Source organism: Anabrus simplex, chromosome 7, assembly GCF_040414725.1.
Source record: "Anabrus simplex isolate iqAnaSimp1 chromosome 7, ASM4041472v1, whole genome shotgun sequence".
NCBI lineage: Eukaryota > Metazoa > Arthropoda > Insecta > Orthoptera > Tettigoniidae > Anabrus > Anabrus simplex.
This window is the reverse complement of record NC_090271.1, coordinates 119,192,517-119,219,739: the sequence shown is the minus strand read 5'-3', so window position 1 is coordinate 119,219,739 and position 27,223 is coordinate 119,192,517. Positions and strand designations below refer to the sequence as shown.

At 37.7% G+C, this 27,223-nt stretch overlaps 1 protein-coding gene across 2 annotated transcripts in view; it reads left to right on the top strand.

Annotated features, from left to right (window-relative positions):
- Positions 1-25,144, top strand: part of ck (myosin-VIIa ck) — a 399,120-nt gene extending 373,976 nt beyond the window's left edge. For both annotated transcript variants that reach the window (XM_067151286.2, XM_067151287.2), the window contains exons 33-40: positions 3,227-3,364; positions 4,553-4,735; positions 5,951-6,152; positions 12,590-12,718; positions 15,911-16,007; positions 16,094-16,191; positions 16,566-16,735; positions 20,297-25,144. In XM_067151286.2, the coding sequence (XP_067007387.2) occupies positions 3,227-3,364; positions 4,553-4,735; positions 5,951-6,152; positions 12,590-12,718; positions 15,911-16,007; positions 16,094-16,191; positions 16,566-16,735; positions 20,297-20,506 (1,227 nt within the window). In that variant the 3' untranslated portion in view covers positions 20,507-25,144. The remainder of the gene's footprint in view (positions 1-3,226; positions 3,365-4,552; positions 4,736-5,950; positions 6,153-12,589; positions 12,719-15,910; positions 16,008-16,093; positions 16,192-16,565; positions 16,736-20,296) is intronic.
- Positions 25,145-27,223: the final 2,079 nt, after the last annotated feature.

The window sequence follows — 27,223 nt, the reverse complement described above, 5'->3', positions numbered from 1 at the left end:
TACCAGTCCTCTGCCACATCTGCAAGACAGCAGCTTCCAGTTGAATTTATGTGTCATCACCTACACAATGGCTTCAACAAACCCTCTAAGGGTGAACTCCTCTGCCCATAGCCAATGTTTCTCCCTTGTTTGTCAGGTTTGGTAACAGCTGCCCAGCCCTCATCCAGACAGTCGCAGGTAGTACAGTCTACTGTCACATACAGTAGCAGGATGTACCTGACCTGACAAACTATAAAAACACTTAATACAGTATTATCCCTCTTTTACACTTTTTAAGGGACCCGAGGAATATTGGTGTAAATGAGTGGGTGGCAGTTGGTAGTATAAGTCATGCAAAACAACTAAATGTAAGTAAAAATGCTCTGGAAAAGGAGGTATATGTTACACAAATGCATATTATTAATTTATAGATTACAGTCAATCCTCGATATTTCGAACCTCCTTTACTCGAATTTTCAGTATCTTGAAGAAACTTAAATTTCCCGGCTGTTTGTCCTATTCTTCATGTATATTTATTTCTCTATTACTCGAAATTCGGTAACACGAATTTCTCGAAGCATTTTCTCCCTTGAAGCAAAAAATACTCTTAACTCGAATTTTGTGCAACATTAACTGGGCAATATGGCATTTGTGTTTTGTGAGGAACAGTTAATGAGTAAAGAAAGGTTTACAGTGATGCTGGGAGCTCATATGACGGGGACTGAAAAACTAAAACTTCTAATGATTGGAAAATCGGTGAAGCTTTGCTATTTCTTGGGTGTAAATTAATTCAATACAAAGAGATCTAGTAAATTAAGAATTAAATTTTATCATAAAAAGTTGCAAGGGACATGTTTTGCTCATATTAAGGGCATGATCAGCCTCAAACTCAAACCTGTAAGGTGAATAATCAGGATCCTGATTGTTTTTACAAATAGTAAAAAGAGGATATCAATGTAGGTGTTTGTGTAACATAAAATGATTAGAATGTCCTTGGTTAAAATCGTAGTTTCAAGCAGTTGAGGGTAGAGCAATAAACAGCTCAGTCTTTGTAATGAAATAGAAATGTTTCCTTGAATACTCCTATTGGAGGATAAGAAAAGTTAAGCAGATAGACAGTTAAAATTTTGTGTAATTTATTCTTTTAATCTGGTTATTTTCCTTGGAATGGTTATAAAATTATGTAAAATATAATACATTTTCTTTCTCTGGATGAAAATTTTAATTACCACCACCACCACCACCACCACCACCCATTAACAAGAATAAAAAACTGAACAAAAATAAATGTGACACACCAACAATAGTAACTTTTAACAACTGTAACAACAAAAGCAAGCATAAAAGAATAACCACAAAATAAAGAACTTGAGCACGATGAATGCTGAATCACTTGATAACTTCACAACTAAACACTATTGTAGCGTCTCAAAGAATGAACGTGTGCGGGATAAGCATCGCCTAGCCACGAGGGAAAGCGGAAGTTCCGTGCTAAGAGTTGGACCATGCTTGTTTGATTTGGTCATCATGTCATGGTTACTTGAAGCATTTAGGTTAGTTGGGACGCTATTTTACTTAATTTTTTCAGCCTCTCAAACAGCCTAATGGGATGTAAATTGCGGGAAGCATAAAATGTTGCAAGTGTAAATTTTAAGGATTTTAATACAGTGTGAGCTTCAGAAATCTGAGGGGGACCAACAAACATTGTTGTAAACAATGGTAAAACATTGAATATAGAAACATAAAAGCAGGGTAAGTAATACTGTTAATTACTATATTCATAAATGTGATCCATTTTGTGTTGGGAAGATCCTGCACTAAACTGTTTGTTAGTTTAAAATGATGATACCACTATATACTTTCCAAAAATGTAACTAGAAAATGGAATATACATAGGAGGAATAGAATATTGGATACCAATTCCAGTTCTTCTCGGCCTCCAAGTGAGCTTGTTTCTGATTCCTGTTTTCATCAGGGCAGGTATCGACACTAATCAGGCCATTTTGACAGAACTTCAGTGTTGATATGTAAAGGCAGCAGTGCCGACAGATTTGGGAACTGCCCTTATCAAAGCGTGTTTTCATGTTTGTACTTCTTTTATTTATGTATTGCTCTCTCTTCTGACACTGACTTGTCATTGTGCTTATTCTAATATGTGTTCCAGTCTACTTTCAAATCAATCCACCAGGCAAGTTGGCTGTGCATATCAGGTTGCAGAGTTGTGAACTTATATTTGGGAGAGGGTGGATTCAAATCTCGCCATCGGTAGCCCTGAAGAAGGTTTTCCATGGTTTCCCATTTTCTTACCAGACAAATACTAGGGCTGTATCTTAATTAAAGTCATGGCCATGTCCAGCTCCATGGCTAAATGGTTAGCATGCTGGCCTTTGGTCACAGGGGTACAGGGTTCGATTCCTGGCAGGGACAGGAATTTTAACCATATTTGGTTAATTCCTCTGACACAGGGGATGGGTGTATGTGTCGTGAAAATGAATGAAAATCCACAGCCTGTTTCCAGTCATTCAACCAGATCAGGAATGGAATGAATGGAACCCCCATCTAGTGGCGAGGATAGGAATTGTGCCAGCTGCCGAAGCCTGTCACACTCCTGGGGCAATGATTAATGAATGATATGTAAAATGAAATGATATTGGAAAGTGTTGCTGAAATGAAATATGACAGGGAAAACCAGACTACTTGGAGAAAAACCTGTTCCGCCTCCGCTTTGTCCAGTACAAATCTCACGAGGTAACAGGTATTTGAACCACGGAACCCAGCGGTGAGAGGCTGGCACGCTGCCAGCTGAGCCACGGAGGCTCTTGTATGTGTCGTCTTCATCATCATTTCATCCTCATCATGACACGTAGGTCGCCTACGGGCGTTTAGGCGAGCTGAACTGTCCTCGGTCACTCATGGCACTAAAAACCATACGCCACTTAATTTTCATGGCCATTATCTTCCCAATCCTATCCGTTTCTCATCCTTGCATTGCCAAAAAGTATGTTAGTGTGACATAAAGCCAAGAGCAAAAAATGAATTCAAACCTCTCCATAAGCTCTAAGTCCTCCTATTGTACAAACACCCCCCCCCCCCCCACTCCTAATGTATCTTCTTTATATAGGCATGCCTTCTCCACCTGAAATTCCTTATAACAAATTGTAGTGTGGATCTATGTTCTACTTCAGATTTCTTACTGACATTATGTTAATAAATATTTTTTTAAAGTATAATATAATTTATGTTGTAGGAGATCTTGAGGGATGAAATATTCTGTCAAATCATGAAGCAGCTGACGGACAATAGGAACAGGCTGAGTGAAGAGCGAGGGTGGGAACTGATGTGGCTTGCCACAGGTCTGTTCACCTGCAGTCAGAATCTGCTTAAGGTAAATACACTACCCACTTTTTGTATATCTCTAAATGGTACTCTCATGTGATCTTCTCAAGCCAACCTTTTCTCATAAAGAAATATGTAAAAGTCTTCCCTAATGAGGAGATTCTGCAGCTGTTATATTCAAGGAGATTCTCAAATACATTACTGCATAAACAACTGAAAACTCTTCTCATTTTGGATTTTGATGTCTCTCCTCACAACTATTAACTTCTAATCTTGTGAAACTCACCAAATTGGGCTAATAATCATGTTGTTTTGCTCCTTTAATTAGTACCTTAATAGTATAGTATAATTGTGATAGGGTCTGGGTAAGATAAAGCAGTGACTGACCATCTTCCTGTCTAATGCCTGTCTCAATCTCGAAAGGTTCTGGAATTTCATCAAGAAAACTTTGAAAACAGTTCCTCTCAATGTTTGCTGTATATTTAGGCCTACTGTAATCCTGTCTACTCCAAATTCCTCCAAAACATTGAAAAGCTTTGGAAAGCTCTCAATTGAACAATATACACTACTTTTTTCTAAATCAGTGAGAATGACTATCATATTTCTACCTCTAATAGGGGTTGGTGACCTAGCTGTTAAGCCTCTCTAAACAAGAATCATAGTCATCATCTACTTCCAATAGCTCTTATTCTCAGAATGCTTTTAAGATTAAAGATAGCCCTGAAGATGGTTTTCTATGGTTTCCCATTTTCACACCAGGCAAGTGCTGGGGCTGTAAATTAAGGCCACACTTGCTCCCTTTGCACTCCTAGCACTTTCCTATGCCATTGTCACCATAAGACCTATCTGTGTCATCTGTGTCAGTGCAACATGAAGCTAATACAAAAAAAAAAAAAAAAGATATGTACCCAATAGGATCTTGGCTTTCGGAAACCACCTTGATGTTTGCCTATTTATTCAGCATAGTTCAACCATTTTCTTCCAGTTTAGAAAGCCAAGAATAATGGCCAAGAGGATTTGTTGTGCTTACCACACGACACCTCGTAATCTGCAGGCCTTCGGGCTGAGCAGCGGTCATTTGGTAGGCCATAGCCCTTTGGGGCTTTTGCGCCATGGGGTTTAATTTAACCATTTTCTATAGTTGTGTATAACTTGGAAACCAACAATGTTTGTTGAAATATTATCACATTACACTATTAAGTACTTAGTAATGTTTATGTGTCTTTCTCACCCTCAGGAACTGATGTTATTTCTACGTACACGACGGCACCCCATCTCTCAAGACTCCCTTCAACGCCTACAGAAGACTTTGAGGAATGGGCCCAGAAAATATCCTCCTCATCAAGTAGAAGTTGAAGCTATCCAGCATAAGACCACACAGATATTCCACAAAGTATACTTCCCTGATGACACAGATGAGGTTAGTTAAATTATTTGATTTTATCAACCCAAATAAAGAACTGAAATAACTTGAGAACAAAATTCCAGTAAAGTGTACATAACTATATGCAGTGCAAGAAAGAAAGTAAGTCAAGACTGGGAACTCATGACTTTTTCACTAACAAAACATCAATAATTGTCTCATTTTGAACATTTTTTGTGATGCAGTTATACACGCTTCATACTAAAAGTGCCCTCTTAGAATCTTCAGCCTGTATTGTCTTTCAGAACATACCATAGAGTAATGTGAAAATTCAATTCACAAAGATAAAATATATGAACTTAGTACTGTTAGGATCTTAAGTTAATATTTTAAACAGGAATTTAGTTGTAATGAACTACTATTTGAACTTTGATCTCCATTATTTAATTTTAAAAACTTCCCATATCTTTCTGTGGTCCTAGCTTTGTTTTGGGTTTCATCCAAGGGTTTAAGGCTCAATGTCCCTCTCGGCACCACATGCGTTTTTCGGTTGAAAATTCCATGTGGATTTCTATCGTAGTTTGAACCGCAACCATCTGGGTGGAAAACCAGCAACTTAGCCACTGTGATAATATCCCCCATGATTTGGTTTAACAATTTTAAGAAATATATGTTAGTAGAATGTTAATGAAAGAAGAAATGGAATAGATTGGAACAAAATATACTTCATTGTCTAACTAGGATGTGATTTGTTAGTTTAACAGATGTTTTATGTTTACTTGCAATAAATTATAGTTTGCATTGTGTCCTAAATATGGTATAGTTTGAATTGTGGATTAACAAGCAATGGATATCAGTTATTTCATTGTTTTAAAAGGTCGACCTGTTGGGAATGGTGAAGGAAAAAATATAAGGTGTAAGTTTATAGCAGTAAAAATTATTTTACTCAAGAACTATCTCAGAATGGAGAAACAACTGACTTTGTTTATCTTAAATGTGTGCTATGCATTATTTCCATCCAAACTTACGATTGATTAGGGTGACAGGATGTACAGTTCACGGTACTTGTCTTGAGTGTTACACACCACGCTTTGTTTCCATACAGATTATATCATATCAAGCTTATTTACAGAGGTAGGCCAAAATATTTTGAATAAAATGCTGTAGCAATGTCACACTTCTATAGACATATGTGACAGATCTTGTCCACATTAAATGTCCTAAAGTCAGTTTAAACCTATAATAATTTCAAAACACCCTTTTTTTTAACAGGCCTTTGAAGTGGATTCCTCAACTCGTGCCAAAGATTTCTGCCAAAACATCTCTCAGCGTCTCAATCTAAGATCAAGTGAAGGGTTTAGTCTGTTTGTGAAGATTGCTGACAAAGTAATCTCTGTCCCTGAAGGCGATTTCTTCTTTGACTTTGTTCGACATTTAACAGACTGGATAAAGAAAGCACGCCCAACCAGAGATGGCAAGTAATTCATGGCATATTACTTTAAAATCTTCACTGTACCATACTTTAGGTCATTTTTGGCATTGTATCATCATCATCATCATCATCATCATCATCATCATCATCATCATTCCTCTTTCCTTTCTGTTCTTTTACTGTTCATCTCTGCAATTTTCTGTAACCTTGCTCCCTAAATCCAACTACACATGCTTACCATGCAATTAATATTAGAACTACTCTTTCCCTAACAGTATACCAGTAGAGTTGTAAACAACACATTCTCTAGCAATCTGAAAATGTCAAACACTATTTAACTGTGTAGATAAAAATAACATGAATATAGAAATATATATGTATAAGAAACAGATGGAGCAGTGTGACTTACTGTGTAGTAACACCTGGATAGAAGACATATTAAAGAAACTCATGGATCCAAAAATTTTGGCTGCAGCCTTCATCAGTGGAAGATAGAATAAGAGTAGAATTCATACACTGGCAGAAAATAAAATCTCAACACGAAGAAGACATCAGTTTAGAGGAATGCAATTAAGGCTAAGCAATTGTCTAGGTAACATATTTATTTTATTAAAGTTTCCAGGTCACAGGCTCAAGAATGCACAAGAAGACATGTGACATAGTGGTACATTAATAACTGCTATAGTCACCATGATTTTGAGTGCAAACATGCATGTGTTGTGTCGTACAGATGCTATATGTCATTTTGAGGGATGGAGTTCTACGCCTGTTGCACTTAGTCAAATCAGGAACGGTTAATGCTAGTATTGGATGACATTAGATGTGTTGTCTCATGATATCCCATACATGCTGAATGGGCAGAAGGTCTGGTGATCTCACAGGCCAAGGCAACTGGCTGACACTCTGTAGAGCATGTTGGGTGACAGCAGCGGTATGAGGACAGGTGTTGAAAAACACCCTTTGAATACTGCAAATGACTGGCAGCACAACCGGTTCAGTCACCAGTCTGGCATACAAATCCACTGTCAAGGTTCTAGGCATATGATGAGAGTGCTCCTGCTGTCAAAGGAAATCGCTCCCAAGTCCAATGTGTTGACACTACAGACAGCCCGGTTCCAAGCACTCGCTTGGCATCTTCCGTATCAACCTACGGCCATCATTGGCACCAAGACAGAAATGTCTATCGTCTGAAAACGCAACAGATGATACACCCCTGTCAAGTCCATCCGCAATATCGTGGAAAGGACATCCACCTTCTCGTAGCCCTATTACACGGCCTTTCACCAGAATTAATACCCCCCCTCCTACCATTCCTATCCTATCTTTATGATACACACTCCAGTTCCGTGAGAAAAATTCTACATCCATTATATAATTTTTCAGCCATGATTCAACTCGTATTACAATATCTGGTAAGTATATATCTATTAAATTACTTAATTCTATTCTTTTCTTTACAATACTTCTACAGTTCAACATCAACATTTTTATGCCATCCCTGCTAGACTTCCAGATCTCTGTACCCTTATCACCACTCCCTATACCAACTAGTTTCCCTGAATATACCTCCCTATAACCCTTCTAAACAAATTTCCTAACTTGTACGTACTACTGTGGTTTAAGTGAAGGCCAGTATCCCTCCTACACAGTATTCCACTGATAAAAATCTCCACTTCCTTAAACTTCACCCGTGCTGCATTTACCAGATCCCACATATCCCCAACTATGTTGGTACTTATACTTGCTTGCTTTACGTTGTTGGTACAAATGTGAAACACTACCACCTTCTTCTTTCCCTCCTCCTTCACTTCTACTTTCCTCAACATCTGCCTTAACCTAATTCCTGGATAACACTCTATCCTGGTTCATTTTCCTCCACACACTCTCCCCACATGTCTAACAATGGAATCCCCCATGACCAGAGCCTTGACCCTACCCACCTCACTTAATCCCCTCCTCTCCTGGTCAGCTCTATCTTTCCTCACTGCTGCAGAAGGCTACTTCCTCCTCCCTTTTCTCCCTCCCATGACCCTGTTCCACCTGTCTTTTCCTATCCTCTACTCTACATTTCCCTTTCCTACCTTTTCCTTTTGTCCCTCTTCCACACTTCTCAGCAACAGTACCTTGTTCCTCATCTTCCCTCTGTTGTTCTACCTGCAGTGACTCATACCAATTTCTCACAGATACCTGTCCTGAATTCTGAACCTGAATAGAGCCCTTAGCCTGCAATGTCCTTCCCCTTAAAACATAAGACCACCTGTCTTCTACAATTCCCCCCTTTCCTTCCCATCCCCCTTTTACAACTGCTGTATCCTATACATTGTTTGTGGGAGGCCTACTTTCCTTCCTGTCCTCTGAGAGAATCCTAATCATTTCCCTCAAACTCTCTAATTTCTCCCTCAAACTCCTTAATGCCTGGCCACACCCTGAGTTCTACATTTGCACTCCTTAGCCATTCTTTACAGAATAATGAAAAAAAAACCCACCTTATTCTGTGCACAAAAAAGAGAAAAGGTTAGTACACAAAGATCACATGACAATAAGGTAATTAATATTCTACTGCACTATAATACTATTTAGTCATACTATTTAGTCATTCTTATCCTACAACACCCTAACAGGATGAAAACTACCTTTAATTACTGAATACCAAAAGGAATACACAAGAATTACACAAGTCTAAATTGCAGTTAAGCCTATCCTAATTACAACAACAGAATTCTAGTAGGAAAGTTTTTAGAGATACTTCTACTACACAAATATTTCACAATAATAGAATAAACACACTAATTTCTAATAAGATAGGCTAGAAGGGGTGAAGTCGATCAAAAAATGTAGTTTTTCTTTTATTTTAGGGGGAATATATTGAAGAATTCGTTTTTAAAAAAATACATGTAATCCTTAGCATTTTGACATTATATCTAATGTTGAATATAGACATAGCCTATTGTACTTTTGGAGTTATTTTAATTGAAAAGTCGATCGGCTTCACCCCACCCAGTGGGGTGATGCCGATCACTGCTTTTTAAAAGGCATATAACGGCTTCACCCAGGTACTGGGGTGAAACCGATCAATTTTTAAGTTAAAATAGCTCCAAAGGTATGGAAGGCTATGATTTCATTCATTTTTAAAATACTAGAGGGTGCTCCTCAGGGACCTAACATATATGTAAATTAACAAATAGAATATTTTATGGTTAGAACATTGTATTTTCATTTAAAAAATAGCCATTATACATAAAAATATCTTACATCGTGAAGAATTTTCACTCAATTTTTGAAATGTCAATATCTGGGAAAATGTAGCGTCCACGACCGATGCCCTTAGGCTTCACTTTTGTTACAATTTGCGTGAGGGGAGTCTTGTCTAGATCAGAAACATCTGGAAATACAAAATGAACCTGCTTGGATCCTCTTTTCCTTAAATAGCTGACTTCAGCGTCACTCTCAGCCATCTGAATTATTTGACCTATAAAATGTCTGTTCCTGCTACCAGTCGGAAATGATACCAATACAAATTCACCACTCTTGTAAGAACTACAGTTTTCACCTTCTTCAGTAGTTCCACCATAATCTATGACACTAGACCTACCGGTATCATCCTCGACAAATAGCTCTGAATCAGAATGCAACTGGTTGTCGTTTGATGATCCTGATTGCATATCATCACCCGACTCTACGAGATCACGAACTACTATTCCCTTGCCAGCTGCAACATTGAGACGTTTTTGCCTTGGGCGTTTCTCGGTACTTCCAGTGGTTTCCTTCCTTAATTCCTTTAAGTGGTCCACCAATGTGTCACTCCACCGTTTTTCCAATCCTTCATTTTCCCTCGGAGATTTTGGAAGTTTCTTAAGGACAGCTTCTCGATTTAGAGGAACAATGCCACATGCTGCGAATCCTGCCACAACGTTGGATGTTAGGTGAACACCCACTTCCTCGAAGGTCTTCTTCAGCATCTTAGGAAACTCACACTTAGGCAAGATTCCCCTGTTTTTCATTTTCCATTCTTCTAAGCACTTTCTTCAAGCTCCTTTTAGTGGGTGGAAGAAGGCTACATCAAGTGGTTGGCAAATGTGGGTGGTATTTGGTGGAAGTAAAATGAAGTCAATTTCGTTCTCTTCACACAACTGAATAACATGGAGAGAAAGATGACTTGAGAGGTTGTCTCCAATCAGTACTTTTCTACCGTTCAGCAAACGGGAGCAGAATTTTCTCAAACCAGTCTTCAAATATCTCAAGGTCAAACCAACCGCTTGTGTCCCTGTTATACCCACTGCCAGGAATGCAATTTTCAATCCATGTTGGGTAGAGATACTTTGCTTTATATACCACATATGGTGGCAAAACAACACCTTCAGCTGTAGCTGCAATCATGACACTAACACTTGTCTTGGACGAATCCATGATTTTTTCTGCATGCTTTACTCCTCTTTTAACCAGTGCTTTACTTTGACCTGGGTCATCTGTAAAGTTGGTCTCATCAAAGTTTATTATATTACTAGGAGGCATATCTGCAACGTATACCTCCAGATTATCAAAATAATCATGAATAACTTCCTCACTAATTCCAGCCCGACTCCTCTTGATATTTTGCACTAATCTTTCAGTAAGCTCCTGGTTTCTTTTTATAAAGCCTAAGAACCAGTCTCTTCCTGGTTTATTGTTCTTAAAACGTTTCTCAACTCGCCCAGAACGATTCAAATACCCCTGTACAACATTTCTCACATCATGTCGTTTCAAAGGAAAACCCCACTCTCCACACTTGATCAATCCATGTACTAAACATTCTTCGTCTTTTGAATTTAGAACAGGCTGCCCACCATAAGTGTTTTTACGTTTGCCCTTCACCCACTCATTTAGCGTCGTATAAGGCACACCGTAACACTCGGATGCTTTACGAATGCACAACTTTCCTTTCTTCACTTCCCGAACGGCATTTTCCAGATATACTGCACTGTAGTTCCTTTTTCCCTCCCTGCCCATCTTCTTTACGTACGTTCGCGGCATGATCGACTTCACCCTGCAAAATACAATCATTCAATTAATAGATCAGTACTCGTCCTTACGACAAACTTCAGCCTTTGCAAATACATAAATCAGATGACAATACATTCACTTACCAACTAACAGTCCGAAAACGGCTGAATTATATGCCTATAATGTGGTATTGTGACACTTTTTGTCTGACTTAATTCACAGGTCGCCAAAATACATGTGTTTATTTCCCACAGTGCCACTGAACGGTTATCCACAGAGAACATTCCACAGATAGAAAATACTCTGCAACTCATTGGCTTTCAAAGAGAATATATATCATAATGTTTCCAGATTTGCCACCAGGTAGCAGTAGCGAAAATCATAACGATATATTGGCGATCAACTTCACCCCACCTGATCGACTTCACCCCTTCTGACGGTAGGGGTACTTCAATATATTACAGTAATTTTTAAACTACGTACAGACCTATTCTATTTACAATAGGTTATTACTAAGCACAGAGATGAAAATTGTAATTAAAGTTCGAAATTTGCAAGAACTACTCAAGGATTACTAACAAAGTTAAATGCGTAGACCTATTATTAGTATTATTTTATCCCACTATGCAGCCAGCATTTGCCTGAAAATGAGAAATCATCGAAGACCATCATCAGGGCTGCCAGTAATGATATTCAAACCTATCACCTCCCTTATAAAAACTAACAGGTACTCAACTTGAACTGACTCAGTGGTCAATAAACAAGAATTCTTAAGAAAGGGCCTTTCAATGTATGTGGAAACCTGCCTCTCTGATGAAGCTGGGAAACCACAAAGAATTCATTAAGTACTCACAAGAGCTAGATTTATAAAGATGCACAGTATGCCCCAGTTGTTTTGTGTTTTTAGGTTTATCCTCATCTCTTCCTTTCTGTTGCTCCCTCTGCCCTGCAAGTCTATGATTATGTTTGTCCTTGTGTGTTTTTATCCTCCCTGATAGATCTTTGAAGAATAATTTTCACTTCCATTTGACTCAGTTTTGAACAAGTTAAAGTAATCGGAAAGACATTAGTTTTATTTTATGATTAAATCTCGTCTGTAATCACAATTTTTACTCTACGCTTCTCATGCTGGTAAACTTTAAATAAATTGCATGAAGAGTAAAAGTGACGGTAGATATACTATACATCATCAGGTAGTCCTTTAATTCTACTATGCCTTAATAGATGTAAACTCTACAATCATATAAAACAAAAAGGAAAATTATGAAATTTACTTTAAGAAATATAGAAAAGGAGGAGAACTGAATTTTAAAACTGAATTTGACTTTCCAACTTGTATTAATTAATTCCATTATGCATTACATGACTCTGTATGGAAGGCAGGTAGATAAATTGCATTTGAAGCACTAATTGCTTCTGGGAATTCCCCACTGAGCTCTTCTCAGGAGAGCTGAGAAATGTTACAGTACTTCCTTAATATGATGATTTTTTTGTTTCAGGAGCTTCCCCTCAGTTTACATATCAAGTGTTCTTCATGAAAAAGTTGTGGACCAATACTGTACCAGGAAAGGATAGAAATGCAGATCTTATTTTTCATTTCCATCAAGAACTACCAAAGCTCCTCAGAGGTGAGAAGGAAATTAATTAGATCTTTCCTTTCCCTCACATTTGAAAAAGGGGATCTTTGTCTTCCATTTATCATTTCCTAATCCAAAAAATGTGGTGGTCTAGTACAAACATATACAGCACTATACACTGTTGTGTTTAATTAATTAAATAAATAAATAAATAAATAAATAAATAAATAAATAAAATTCATTAATTTTACAAAATTTATTGCATTTGAGCAGTAATTGCTTTTGGGAATTCCCAGTTGAGCTCTTCCCAGGAGATCTGAGAAAAAAAAAATTACCATCAGAATGCTGGCCAACTTGACAGGTTCAGGCCTGGCTAAGTCTGGTGGTATTTGAAGGTGCTCAATTTTATAAAGTTTATTTTTTTATTTTTTTTATTTACAGGTTGAGGCTAATGTGGTTGCTCTCCACTGTTCTACCATTCCTCATTCACCAATATGGTCCAGTACATTCTGTGCTTTCCAGGATTGTTCTTCATTAAATAAATCCATCCATCTTGTTCTTCCTCAACCCTTCTTCCCCTCCAGCTGCAAACTCTATTTTGTCATCCTTTCATTGCTCATCAATTTGCTGTGTCCAAACCACCTCAACCTGTTCCTCTCTGTATTCATCTTCTCCACTTTAACTGCTTTCCATATGTCCACATGTTTAACTCTGTCTCTTCTTGTTTACTGAACAATGCTCATCAGACTTCATTTCAGCTGTCTGGATATGGCTTTCATCTCTTTTTGTCATAGGTCAAGTCTCTGCTCTATATATTGTTATAGGGATGAAATACATCTTGTGTATGTTATTTCCTTAGCCTTCATTGGAATATTTTTATTTAACAGAAGGTTTCTTACTCTCATGGCAGAAAGCACTTTATTTTGTATTCGCCTGCTGATTTCTACATCCTGTCAAGCATTTGCCATTAGTTCACTTCCTAAGTACTTAAAATGCTCTCCTACTTCTAGATCATTAACTCCAATTTTTATTCCTCCTCTTTCTTCCCTCTTTCCTTTGGTCATTACCATGATTTTACTCTTCTTTGTATTGAACTTCATTACCTACTGTTCAATCTTTTCACTGACATTGTCCATCTGCTCCTGTTCCCCACACTCATCCTTTCCCCCTAATCATATAATCAACATTACATTAATTTAATTCCTTTATAGGTTTTTGTTTGCTTGCCCACCTGGTGGCCATGATCATTAAGGCATCAAATCTAAATGGTCTGATACAGTGGTTAGCCAGTTTAGTCCCACTGGTCGAAAAAAATTACCATCAGAATGTTGGCCAACTTGGCAGGTTCAATCCTGGCTCAGTCCGGAGGTATTTGAAGCTGCTCAAATAAGTCAGCCTCGTGTCGGTAGATTTCCTGGCATGTAAAAGAACTCCTGTGGGACAAATTTCCAGTACCTTGGTGTCTCCAAAAGACGTCAAAATAGTTCATGGGATGTAAAAACAATGTTATTCTTTTTCTTTACTATTTCTTTTACTCTTTCATTCTACCTGCGGGTCTCATTTTCTCTCATACCTTTTCAGATGTTTGTACACTGGCGACCAATGGAGTCTTACATTTTTTCCATTCCTCTTCGATACTCCTAACTTTTGATCTGGGCATTAGTGGTTTAAATTCCTCCATAAACTTCTCTTGTATCTCCTTGTCTTTCGGTTTCATGCTTTTTTTCTTCTCTCTCTCTTTTGTTGAGGCTACACAATCCCACCAACTCACCGCTATATGATCCCCTCCAAAGGCTTCCTCAGGCATGGCTGTCACCTCTACCAGGTTTCTATAATGTTCTTTCTCTTTTATCTCCCCCATCCATATCTGATAATTTTTATTTCTAAATGAAGTGTTGCCTATTATCAATTGTTTTCTCTCACACTGTTTTCACTGCCACATCCATAAGGTCCTATTATCTCTCCTATCCCTTGTCTATTTCTTTCCACTTCTGCGTTCATATCCCCAATCAATATTATTTCTTTCTTTTCAATATGCTTTCCCACTTCCTCTTGGAATGTCTGTGTTTATTTCCAGTTTGTGGGGCATACAATTAAAATATTTCCTTTGTTCCATTCTGAAACTGCACACCCATTGCCATAATTGTGTCACATACACATTTCACCCCTTCCTCATAATCTTGAACACCTTATCTCACAATCATTGCAACACCATTTCTGGCTTGCTGTCTTCTGCTGTAGAACAGCCTGTGACCATTGAATGTCCTCTCACTTTTTCCTTTCCACTTTGTTTCATACATTCCTATGACTACTATCTCCTTTTCATTTATAAAATTAACTAGTTCTTCAATCATGCCTGTCAGTGTTAGCATGTTAACATTTTCAATTCTGATACGCCCATAGTTTGGTGCTGATAGCCCACTTATCACAACCCTCCAACTACCTGTAGGACTGTGCGTCTAACCTTTCCCAAGGAAGATAGAATTCATTGTAGGCTGTTATTGTGATGGAATCACCACTCCCAAAGGCATTTTATACCTACTGCCAGGTTTAAACCAAGCCCCTCCTAACATGGAAAAAGTATGCCTTTTGCAGCCACCCCTACAATGGAGGGAAAGATGCTGCAGAAAGGGTTCTGGTAGCATTTCCTCCTCCTCCTTCTCCTCCCCCTTCCCCCAACAAAAGGAGAAATCACCCCACTTAACAGGGCTCATCTGCCCAAAGCCATTGATCCCTTAGGGAGTTGGAGCCAAGTTACTTCAACGCCGCTCGACACTCTGCGTTGAGTTGCTGACTGTACAGTCTACTCCATTACCGTAGCAAGGATGATCTGACAAGACAATGGATATATAAATATTGAATTTATTCTTCAATAGTGATGTTCAATTAGCAATAACTACTTAACTACAATTTTTATGATATATAAGTTTCTCTTTGGAGTACTTTAAGCTGACTATATACTCAATCATCTTCAGCAACTTCCAGTACAGGACAGGAACACCCAGTGTCATGCAGTTCTTCAAATCTAGTGTCCTATAGTTGGTTGAAGATACTCTGGCGAAGAAACTTGTTAACATAAAAACTGTAATGAAGTAGTTATTTTTCATTGTTAAATATTAAAGTCAATGTGTTAATTAATGGTACTTCTTCATACCTTCTCTCTATACACAATAAATCTGCTCTACATTTAGTTTAGAAAAACTTATAAGTCAGTGAGTTGTCATACTTTGTTGCACATTTCAGGTTACCACAAATGTACAAAGGATGAAGCCTCAAGACTTGCAGCACTTGTCTACCGAGTACGATTTGGAGAGAGTAAACAAGAATTGCAAGCGATTCCGTAAGTACCAACTTCATAAATATGTACCTGTAATAAGATATTACAAAATATCCATATGATGCAATGTACATGCTATTCTGTTTCAGACAAATGCTTCGGGAGCTGATACCTGCAGACTTGATTAAAGTGCAAAATGCGAATGACTGGAAGAGATCCATTGTAGCAGCTTATAACCAAGATGCAGGTAATTGTCAAATAGGAAGTTGTGAGAACATTCCTTCCATTATCTTAAAATGACAAATAAACAAGATGCAGCATGGTTACATTTAATTTGTGTAGTCTGTATAATGCAAAGCATATTATATCTTGGAAGTCAATGGTTTACAAGCACCAACCATGGAAATAATTACAAGAGAGTAGAATCATTCCGTATTGATGGTTATGTACTGAATAGGAGGATACCTTAAATTTTTCCTTTGTAAACATGGATATAATGATCTCCCAGTCCTTTGAACTTACCTGAATCTGTAGCTCTTTACAAGAATGTACAGGATTGTTGTACCTAAGTAGGGTGCTCCTCAGATATGTTAGACCTGTAAATTTTGTGTGTTGTTGCAGGTATGAGTCCTGAAGAAGCAAAGATCACATTCCTTAAAATAATTTATCGTTGGCCCACATTTGGTTCAGCTTTCTTTGAGGTGAAACAAACGACAGAGCCAAACTACCCAGAAATGTTGCTTATTGCCATCAATAAGCATGGTGTGAGTCTCATTCATCCTCAAACAAAGGTAGGGCCTATAAAAAAATAACATTTTATATTAACAATTTTGTGACCTGTAAGAAGGTAATTGGCTTATCTGAGTCACATTATGTTCTGAAAGTTATTCTTTCCTGCTCTTTGTCAGCAATAATAAAAAAATAATTACAATTTAAATGGCCAGTCCTGTTTTAAATTATCTTCTTTTGCCTACTAAGGTCTGGGTACAGTTTAAAGCTTTTTATCATTGCTTCTACCATTTTATTGTTTATTTATCAAGATATTTCTGGTGTTCTAGGAACACTATTATAGACCATTTCTAAATCAATAAAGATATCATATTCTTCTTTCATCTTTTGTCTCAAAATGAAAATGGGTTCCCACTCTACTGTTTTTGAATTTTCATTTTGCCTTTCCTACAATTCTTCTAGTATTCTTAACATGATTTTAGAAACTTACGTTATAATTATGATAATTCTTAAATATGTTATCTCCTTCCTTAAAAATATGTACATATAATTTATTTTTGTCATTCTTCTGGAAAGTTATTTCTTTACACATTCTTGATACGTTTATACATCTACTGCAATCCCAAAGGTCCAGCAATCTTAATCATTTTTACCGTAATCTGATCTGACTTTTAGTTGGTAAACCTGTCGTGATAATGTAGAGACTCGACTGAGATAGTGTTAGTTAGGCTCTACTGTCTGAGTAGTATGATGGTTATTTAAAGAGCAGCAGGTGAACATTAGATTGTGTGTTAAACTCACAAAGGTATTTATGTAATGTATTCCTTAGTGTAGATAAAACAAGATTCTAACAACAGATTAATCATCTGATGTCAAGATAAATAAGGAAATAATTATTATTGAAGTAGTGGATAACTTTTGTCTGCTAGAATTGCCTATAATGGCTTTAGTGGACCAGAAAATTTCCAGAGATTAACAGTTGGCATGGCAGCACTCAAGAGGTCTAGATAGGATCTTCAGATGCTCAGTTGTGTCCATGCATACTACAGTCACAATGGTTAAAACATTAGTCTTTCATATAGTGACTTATGTTTGTAAAAGCTGGGCCATAAAAAAAGCAAGATAGAAAGTAAATTGATGAATTGGAGCTATGGTGTTGAAGAAGAATTTTACATACACCATGAACAGACAAGAAGAAAAACGAGTGCGATATTCAGAAGATCTGTCCACATCTCTTTCAAGGTATTACAAGGTTATGTAGGGTGTTCAGAAAGTTACTGTGCACTTATGATTAATATTGGAAATGGTGTCCAATTTTCCAATCATACAAGGGTGTTTCACGGACAGCACAAGAATTTTCTCTAGATTACAACTGTATATTTTGTGTGGTGACATAACCAGAGGGAGGCCTCATCTTTACAGAAGATGATACCAAGAATATAATCAGTATTCCTTGCATTAAAAATTGTAAACCATTCATAGTGACAGATCCATTTTTCATGATCCACATCATTCTATTTTTGCACCGATGTTACTTCATATGGAAATATTTTCAGAGTTTTTCAAACTGCTTTATGCACTGTTACAAGCCCATTATCTTCCTCTTGTGCCAACCTGTGCAATTATTTTGAAGGGTTCTGAAGCATAGAGAAGTTTTTCAACATTAAGTTTAGCTTAGGTGACCATTCACTTCATTGCCATCTGAAACTGAGCCTGTCTCACAGAATTTCTTAATCTGTAAAGAAGGAAGCCAATCTTTCCAATGTGGACTCAGTTAACATAAATTTAAAGCTTTTCAATCCATCAAAAACAGCATTCATTACATAACACTCTAAAATACTTATAAAAAACACACACACACACACACCAATAAACAAAGAATGACATGTTTTATTCTATCCTCAGATTCTATCAAATGTCTAAATCATGCGAGGCCATGTCCAATATTGTTTATTTTGCATGAACTTGTCAGTGATTGTGAATTGGTGATGTTATGAACAAGTGAGATGAGACAAATCATGATTGTAATGGTCCTCCACTGCCACTTCAGTAACTTTGAGAAAGTTTCCTGTACTTAACTTAGGCTGTTAATCGTCCATTACCTCTAACGGCTATGTTTGAACTGAAGCCAGTTCCTTTGCTCCAGTCGTTTTGCTACACATGAGGGTGCAGGGTGTGATACAGGGAATAATTCTGTTCAGTGGAGAGAGGAGGGGAAGTGATGCTTGGTCATCTAATGTCTTTTTGTGTATTAAGGAGTAAATGCATGGTAATGATTTTGATGGAATAAAAGTGCTGAATTGAATCATGGAGTATCTTGTAAGTCCGAATGTGCTGTATGATATGTATATATTGTTTCTATGTACAGATATAACCTTTTCTGGCTGTTAATATTTTCACATTATGCAGGGTCATATTCCTATAAAGTTATTTCTAATCTCAGTGCAGTGATATTTGAAATAAATCGCAATCCTGTGGCATATAAAATGTATAAAATATATATGGTTTTCAGAGATAAAGTGAGATATATGAATATGACAAATAATGATAATAATAACCTACTAAAATGTCTCAAGTGGTGAGTGTGCTGTCGTATCCCAAGAAAGAAAAATTGAGGAACAAAGATGTGAGAAAGGTCAGAATGAAAAAAACTATTTGAGAGAATTGATAGGAGTGAACAAAGATGATTTGGATAGATAAACAGGATGGAGGAGGAAAGAATACCAAAACAAATTATAGAGATGAAGTTCGGGGGGGGGGGGGGGAGAGAGAGAGAGAGAGAGACTTAGATCGATTCAGTAAAGAGGAGTGCAAGAAGAAACCTGGATTGGGACAAAATGATTAAAGAGGAATGGTCGAAGGAGAGAGGAAGATGGAGAAGTGTCATAAATGCCCGACCTGGCAGGAGCTGGATAAGGGGAAACGAGGAGGAGGAGGCAGATGATGACGATGATAAATATTCTAACCCACATTCCAGACATTTAGCTTCAGAGTAGCCTCCTCTGGGATTCATTAAGCACTAATGCAAAAAGTGTGAAATGTTATTCCGAAAATGAATTAAGTAGCGCAAAGAGGAGGAGGATTTTTTTAATGTGTGTGATTGCTGAGGTTGGTTTTGTTGCCTTCTTGTACAATGTGAATTTCCACAGGTTCTTTACTGTTCAAAGATTTTATTTTATTTTTTATGTATAAAATTTTTGTTGATGTCTCTGAAATGGTGCGAGTCGTCATATGTGTGCTCTCTGAAGCTGATTTCAGACTGTATCTAACCACATTTTGTTTTCTTTGTATTTGGTATGGAAATTATATTTTGTTTGGCCTATATATGTGGCACTGAGTTAAGTTCTTGACATTTGAGTTCATAAACTCCTGATTTGGAGAAAAGATCTTTTTGGTTAGGTTGCATGTGTTGGTGTGTCTTTGCAGTGTGTTGCTCATTCTAAAGGCTACTTTTAGACCTTGTTTTTTGAAAATGTTGGCTATTTTGTGCATATTCTTGTTCATGTAATTGAGGACAATTCATTTTTCTCTTCATTGTGTCATCTTTATTTTCTGTAAAAGATCATATATGAATTAAAAGTTACTCATATCTGTTGGATGACGAATATAATTTGCTTGTTTAGGAAATCTTAGTCACACATCCATTCACAAGAATCTCCAATTGGTCATCAGGCAACACATACTTCCACATGACCATCGGCAATCTGGTACGTGGCTCTAAGTTACTCTGCGAGACATCCTTGGGCTACAAAATGGACGACCTTCTAACATCGTACATCTCATTGATGCTTACCAATATGAACAAGCAGAGAGGGACATTAAGAATAAAATAGAAGAACCTTGTAAAAAGTGTGAATGAAATGCTGAACCAGTGTGATATTTATGGAATATTTTGTGAGTGAAATGTGCTGTATGCTATGTATATATTGTTTCTATGTACAGATATAGACTTTTCTGGCTGTTAATATTTTCACATTATGCAGGGTCAGATTCCTATAAAGTTATTTCTAATCTCAGTGCAGTGATATTTGAAATAAATCGCAATCCCGTGGCATTTAAAATGTATAAAATATATATGGTTTTCAGAGATAAAGTGAGATATGTGAATATGGTGAAACTTAGTTTCTGTGGCTTGCAACAACCGTGTACAGTTCATTACTAGTTGAATAGTATCCAGAGTAGAGCTATGATTATGGGAAACAGAATTAAGGAGAGTATTACTTTGAGCAAAAGGATAGAACTAAGGATTCAGTTGCCGAGACTTTATGCAGCCCATTTTAAATACTGTAATATACAGGATTTTCTGCGGTCATGTTGCTTACCCATACTTGAAGATTAGGGCACAGTTCACATGCTGTGAAGCTGGATGAGCCGAAGAGAATTGCTGATTTCTAAGGAGTCCGCAGAGTCCCTTTTCCTCAAGTGGATGGAACTCTTAAAATAACACAGGGGTCATTTCAAAAGAATTATCTGAACCTTGGCAATTATAAATTGCAAATAAAAATAAAATTGTATTCTTGAATATTCAGAAACATAAACAAAATTTCTGTCTGAAAATTCTTAAACTTTACTTGCACTCATTGCTTTGGGAGTTATCCTTCATTTTACAATATTACAATGGACTGCATATCATCAACCTTTGATGTAAGTGACCTTGATCGTGAGGAGTCTCGAGTACCAGGCTCCAGGAAGGGTGTCCATGCCTGTTATTCATTCATTACCTGGATCATTTATATTAATTTTTAGAACATCACACCTGAAAAATATTGATTTCTTAGCTGACGACATTTTTCAGAAATCATCTTGTTTATACAGCAGTTTAGCAAGAAAAGAAACATGGAATAAAATTAATGTTCCTTTCATTACTGAATCTCTTACACAGCAGTACAGTATTATTTGAATTCATATAATGAGTGTATGGTAAAAGATACTTAACTATTTCATTTTTCACTTGACATAAATCTACAGTAAATGCAAGTAACTGCACAGAATTTAAAAACTTTCCAAATGCAATGTTATGCAGAAATACACAACCTCTAACAGAGAGTTGTCTAGTAGCTATTAGCTTGACTATAAGTTTCCATCTTCATTTACTAGTTCTGTTTTGGTATATCTCATTTTGTTTTACAAGCTGTAGTCTGAACAAAGTTGCTTACCAAAACAGTAACCTGCTGGGGACTAACTGCAAATAATGTATTATTAAAGAGAATAAATACATTTAGCATCCTAATGACTGTTCATGGTCTTAGATTCTGGTGTACCAGAATTTTACCCAGATATGGGTTTCATAACTGGCTGGTAAATCTAAAGAAATAAGTCTCTTGCATTTAAGCATCATTAAATGCCAACTAATTGTGTTGGGACTTAAACCTTGAAGGCAAGAGAAAAATGTCTAACCAAATGTACTAAGCAAATGAAAATTCAAGAAAAGTTAGTGGATTTCTTTATCTGTAAATTATTTTTGAGTAATAATAATATTTATTATCCTACCGCTCCTGAACAGAGGTAGCCCTAAGTACTCTGTATATTCTCCTATAATATTATTATACACTACCTGACAAAAAAAAAAAATTGAAGCACTCAGATGAGGAGGAGGAAACAAAATTAAACTTTACATGTTGAGAGGGTATGTGATGTTATTTCAGTGATTACAAAATCAAGTCAAATTTACAAAGAACTTGGCAGTACGAACTCACTTATCAATATGACGTTGCACTCACTCTGGCCTGAATATATGCACTGATTCAGTTGGGAAAGGTGTCATAAAGCCGCTCATCCACTCCTGAGGTAAGCTACCCCACAACTGTTGTAACTGGTTCTTGATATCCTGGATACTGGCACTGGGATGGAGTTGACATTTGAGCAGGTCTCACACATGTTCTATCCGGGACAGATCTGGGGATCTTGCTGCCCACGGGAGTACCTCATCATGCAGACAATCCAGAGAGACCTATGTCATGTATGGGTGAGCATTGTCCTGTTGAAAAATGGCACAATGATACTGTCATGAGAGGCAACACATAAGGACATAGGATGTCCGTGACGTACCGAGTGCCATCAAGAGTTCCCTCAATCACTACCAGCTGTGACTTGAAGTCATACCCGATGGCTCCCCACACCATGACACTAAGAATAACACCGCTGTGCCTCTCCAAAATATTGGAAGAATGGGATCTCTCCCCAGGTCACTGTCATACTTGCAGACGATGGTCATCTGGGGTAGAACAGAACCATGATTCATCACTGAACACAATGTGATATTATTCATCAGCATTCCATGCTTCCTGGTCATGACACCACTCCAAATGCATCCGTTTATGTTATGTTAATGGCAGCCTATGAATGGAACAATTAATCGCTAGTCCAGCTGCTGCTAACCTGCCACCAATGGTGTGGGATGACACAGAATTTTGCAGGGAGTTCATTACTTGTTCTCGGATGGCAGGCGCAGATGTGAAGGGATTACGATGTGCTTGGTGCACAATACGGCAATCCCTCCTTGTGGTGATCAGACGTGGCCGACCGAAATCTTGACGAGTATGCTTGCCCTCCTGTTCCCATCAATCTAACATCGGGCTACTGTCATATCTGAATGTCCCATAAATCTGGATATTGCAAGATTAGACCAGCCAGCCAAATGGAGATACACAATGAGGGCACCTTTCAAACTCTGTCAGGTGCTGATAACGCTGTCTCACGAGTACGCAGCATCTCCGTGTTCTTCACTGTGATCACTCAACATCTGACGCTGTTCACGTCCCTTATCTCTACCAGGCCTGGTAACAACACTGAACACAAACAACATTAATGCACTTTGGTGGCCATTCTTCTGTCACAGAGAATTGAAACTCCAATAATTCGCATACCTACCAATGGTCTGTAGGCTACATGTACGAAGTTATATTTACATCCAACCATTTTTTCTGGGTGCTTTAATTTTTTTTGACAGCAGTGTATAATGATAACTGTTTGACCAAATATACAAGAATTAAAATTGCCCACCTCTGACAGGCAGCTCTGTGACAGTCAAGGAGGAGATCACCGTGGAAGGACCTTCTCGTGTACAGGGTCGTTGCATGCAACCAATTCCTGATAGTCCGGGTGGAAACTTGGACACTTAAAGCCCATCACAAGTCAACGTAGATTTTTGTGGTGGTAATCATTATCAGAAGAAAACGGTCCTGAACTGCTGCTGTGGAGCAAGGATGACCAGTCCCCATATGATCATACACTAAATTTGTCTGACAATAGCTCCTACATACCCATAACGCATCACTTTGTTTGACTCCTAGATGGTTTGCAACAATTATCTGTGTTAGGGTCCGGCTCCATGGCTAAATGGTTAGTGTGCTGGCCTTTGGTCACAGGGGTCCTGGGTTCGATTCCCGACAGGTCGCCTACGGGCGTCAAATCAAAAGACCTGCATCCAGCGAGCCAAACTTCTCCTCGGACACTCCCGGCACTAATAGCCATATGCCATTTCATTTCATCTGTGTTAGGCCTTTTTGGACCAGTGCAACAATGCATGCCTGGTTGAACGGTGCCATGGGTCACCTAGGCATGTTTACGTATGACAGACAACGTGCAACGAGTGTGTAAAGGTCATGACATGCTCAGTCCACTCGTCTGCAGTAGACTGCAGAAAGCGGGAAAGTGCAAAAGCTGCCCATACAGCAGGAGGGTGTGCAAATATTTCAAAATCATACACTTTACAAAATCGCGAATATCATTGCAGGGGTCAAAAAACTATTCATACCATTCATCATTATGCAAAACTTTTTTTGTATTCTTTAGAGTTCACAAAGTAAACTGCTTGAAGAGAACTTAAAATAGCTTTGTTTTTAGACTGTACATCTTGTATGCGTGAGTGCACAGATATAAGCTTGAAGCATATCCAGTTTGTTGCTTAGGTGAAGCCTGTAGATAAATACATAAGTTAATAATAAATACAGAGCATGGTTAGAAAGTTTCAGAGGTGATTGAATGCTTCAACAGGGACTGACTGAACACCTTCTAAATTTGTCGTTACAGAAACTTACTGCAGTAAACTGGAGCATTGGTACCACACATGTATGTATGTATGTATGTATGTATGTATGTATGTATGTATGTATGCCCCTTAGTCCTGTTTCCTGATATGAAGTTGGGGACATTGGTACCAGACAACTTTTTAAAATTACGACTGCTACTTTAGCCATTGTAATTTTAAAAGCTCAAAATCTAGTGTTTATATAGAATATATTTTTTCTTTTAAATGGACAAATTTCATTAAAATATAAAAGCCATATTTCAACAATATGGGTGTGTATATAATGGAATTACCATTCCGTGTCTCCCTTCATCTGAAAGCCAGTTTGTTATGAGTCAATAAAATATTTATGCACTTTAATGATTGTCTAGAATCTGATGTGTATTTTTTTAAAGAAGGATTTAGAAATGTAAATTAGAACTTTTTAATAAAACATGAGTTAAAGAAACTGAGGTGAATAAGATTTTCCATTATCAGATAACAAAAGATTACCCAAACTCTTCTGCTGACCTGGTGCCTCATCTGCAGACATTTGAACAATACATCAATGATGCCTTTGCCACCTTTCAGGTACAAGAGGGAACACTAGAACAGATGTGGCAATTCATGATGCAACATATGGATGCATGCATTCAGGCATATAGTGGGCACCTCGAATATCTCCTGTGACATTGCCAGATGACTGTCATACCATGGGCATGCATTTTGCAACATTGAAATTTGTTCTTAGTTTTGTACTTTATCACTACTCTAATTACAATGTTTCTGTACATTACCCAGTATTTATGCACATTTTCGAACATATGTTGATATGGACTGTTTTGTTAGTTTCCCTGTCAGGAATTGCTTCCTGAAGTTTTTTCCTATTGTTTGCCCTCAGCTTGTATGTACTGTATAGTCTTTGCATAATTCAGCCTTGTCCTTGAATATAAATCGTAGGAAATGTCTGACACTGAATAACATACTTTTTTTGTTTTTTTTGTTTGTTTGCTATTTGTTTTGTATTTCACCGACACAGACAGGTATCATGGTAACAATGGGATACGACAGTTCAAGGGCTGGAAACTAAGCAACTGTGGCTTTAATTAAGGAACAGCCCCCCAGCATTTGCCTAGTGTGAAAATGGGAAACCACTGAAAACTATCTTCAGGGCTGCTGACAGTGCAGTTTGAACCCCTGTCTCCCTAATGGAAGTTATGTGAACAAAACTGCACTGCCAATTGTATACTTCTCGTCTACCAACTTGGTCAGTAATGTTAATACTGTTTATAAGTCTACAGTGGAAATATTAACTAGTACATGGATATATGGTTTAAAGATCAGATTCATTTGCTTGCTTAATAGATTTCCAAATACAAGAAGCAAGATAAGTAATACTAGAAGTATATATTAAGTCGTAATGCAACATCATGCCTGGAAATGTCTACTTCTTGTACAACATGAGATAGTGGAAAAGGTGGTTATTCTACAATGGACACCAGAATACTGCCTAATTGAAGGTAATGAATGAGTTGAGGCACTTCACTAAGAATGGTGCTGAAGTGTCAGCAGTTATCAATAAACAAATATCTCACCAATCTGCCAAAGTGACTGTAAAAATTTATTTAATGTATGACACCATCATGCTCTGGAAGAGATATCTCACAAGCAGTGGAAAGAATGAATCTGTAATATTCCTGACTGGCTGTGTGGAGAGAGAGTTGCTGATATTTCTCTGGTTGTCAGACATGACTGAACATGGAAACATCCTCATTGCTTCAGCATTCTCCCCAAGCCATACTGTAAGCTTTGCAACCAACAGGAGATGATGGACAGAAGTCGTCTCGAAACCTGCACAGTTCTAATAAGCAAGAATTACTGACTGCTACTGGGAAGCAAGGAGGTGGAAGTCATTGATGCATTTACATCGGTTGATTTTTTTATAGTGGCAAAACTGCTGTAGCACCACCATGAAATGGAGTTAGGCAATGTTGTTTACAGCACAAGTAGGTTAAATGCCTATTCTCCTACTGAGGAAATTAACATGCACTTACCCCTCCATGTGATAACAGGAACAGAGCACCTGTGAATGAGTGGTCACTGAATAGTCACAATGATTTCTAAGCAACAGCAGAGGAGCTGGATAAAAACTGAATGTGCTAGAGATCACAACGCACGATAATGTCACCAAGGATGGTAAGAGGCTTGCAGTGCATCTGCATTACCTTACCGATCAGTAGCAAAGAGGGTAAAAGCCTTCAGAGAAAGGTGCGAAAATGTCTCTCACATGCCTCAGTGTGGTCATCCACCAGTAATGACAACATGCAAACAGTGTCTGCATTAGTGGGAACAGATTATAACTCCATAATTTGTGAGTAATCCCAAGATACCGGACTAGTGCTTTAGCTGTGATTAAAATCCTGAAGGACCACCAATGAAGGCAACAAAACTGTCTCAAGATGGGTTCCATAGGATTTAACGGAAATGCAGAAATGGCTCTGATATAATGCTGCTCGTACTCACAGCGCTATGAGCACGAAGG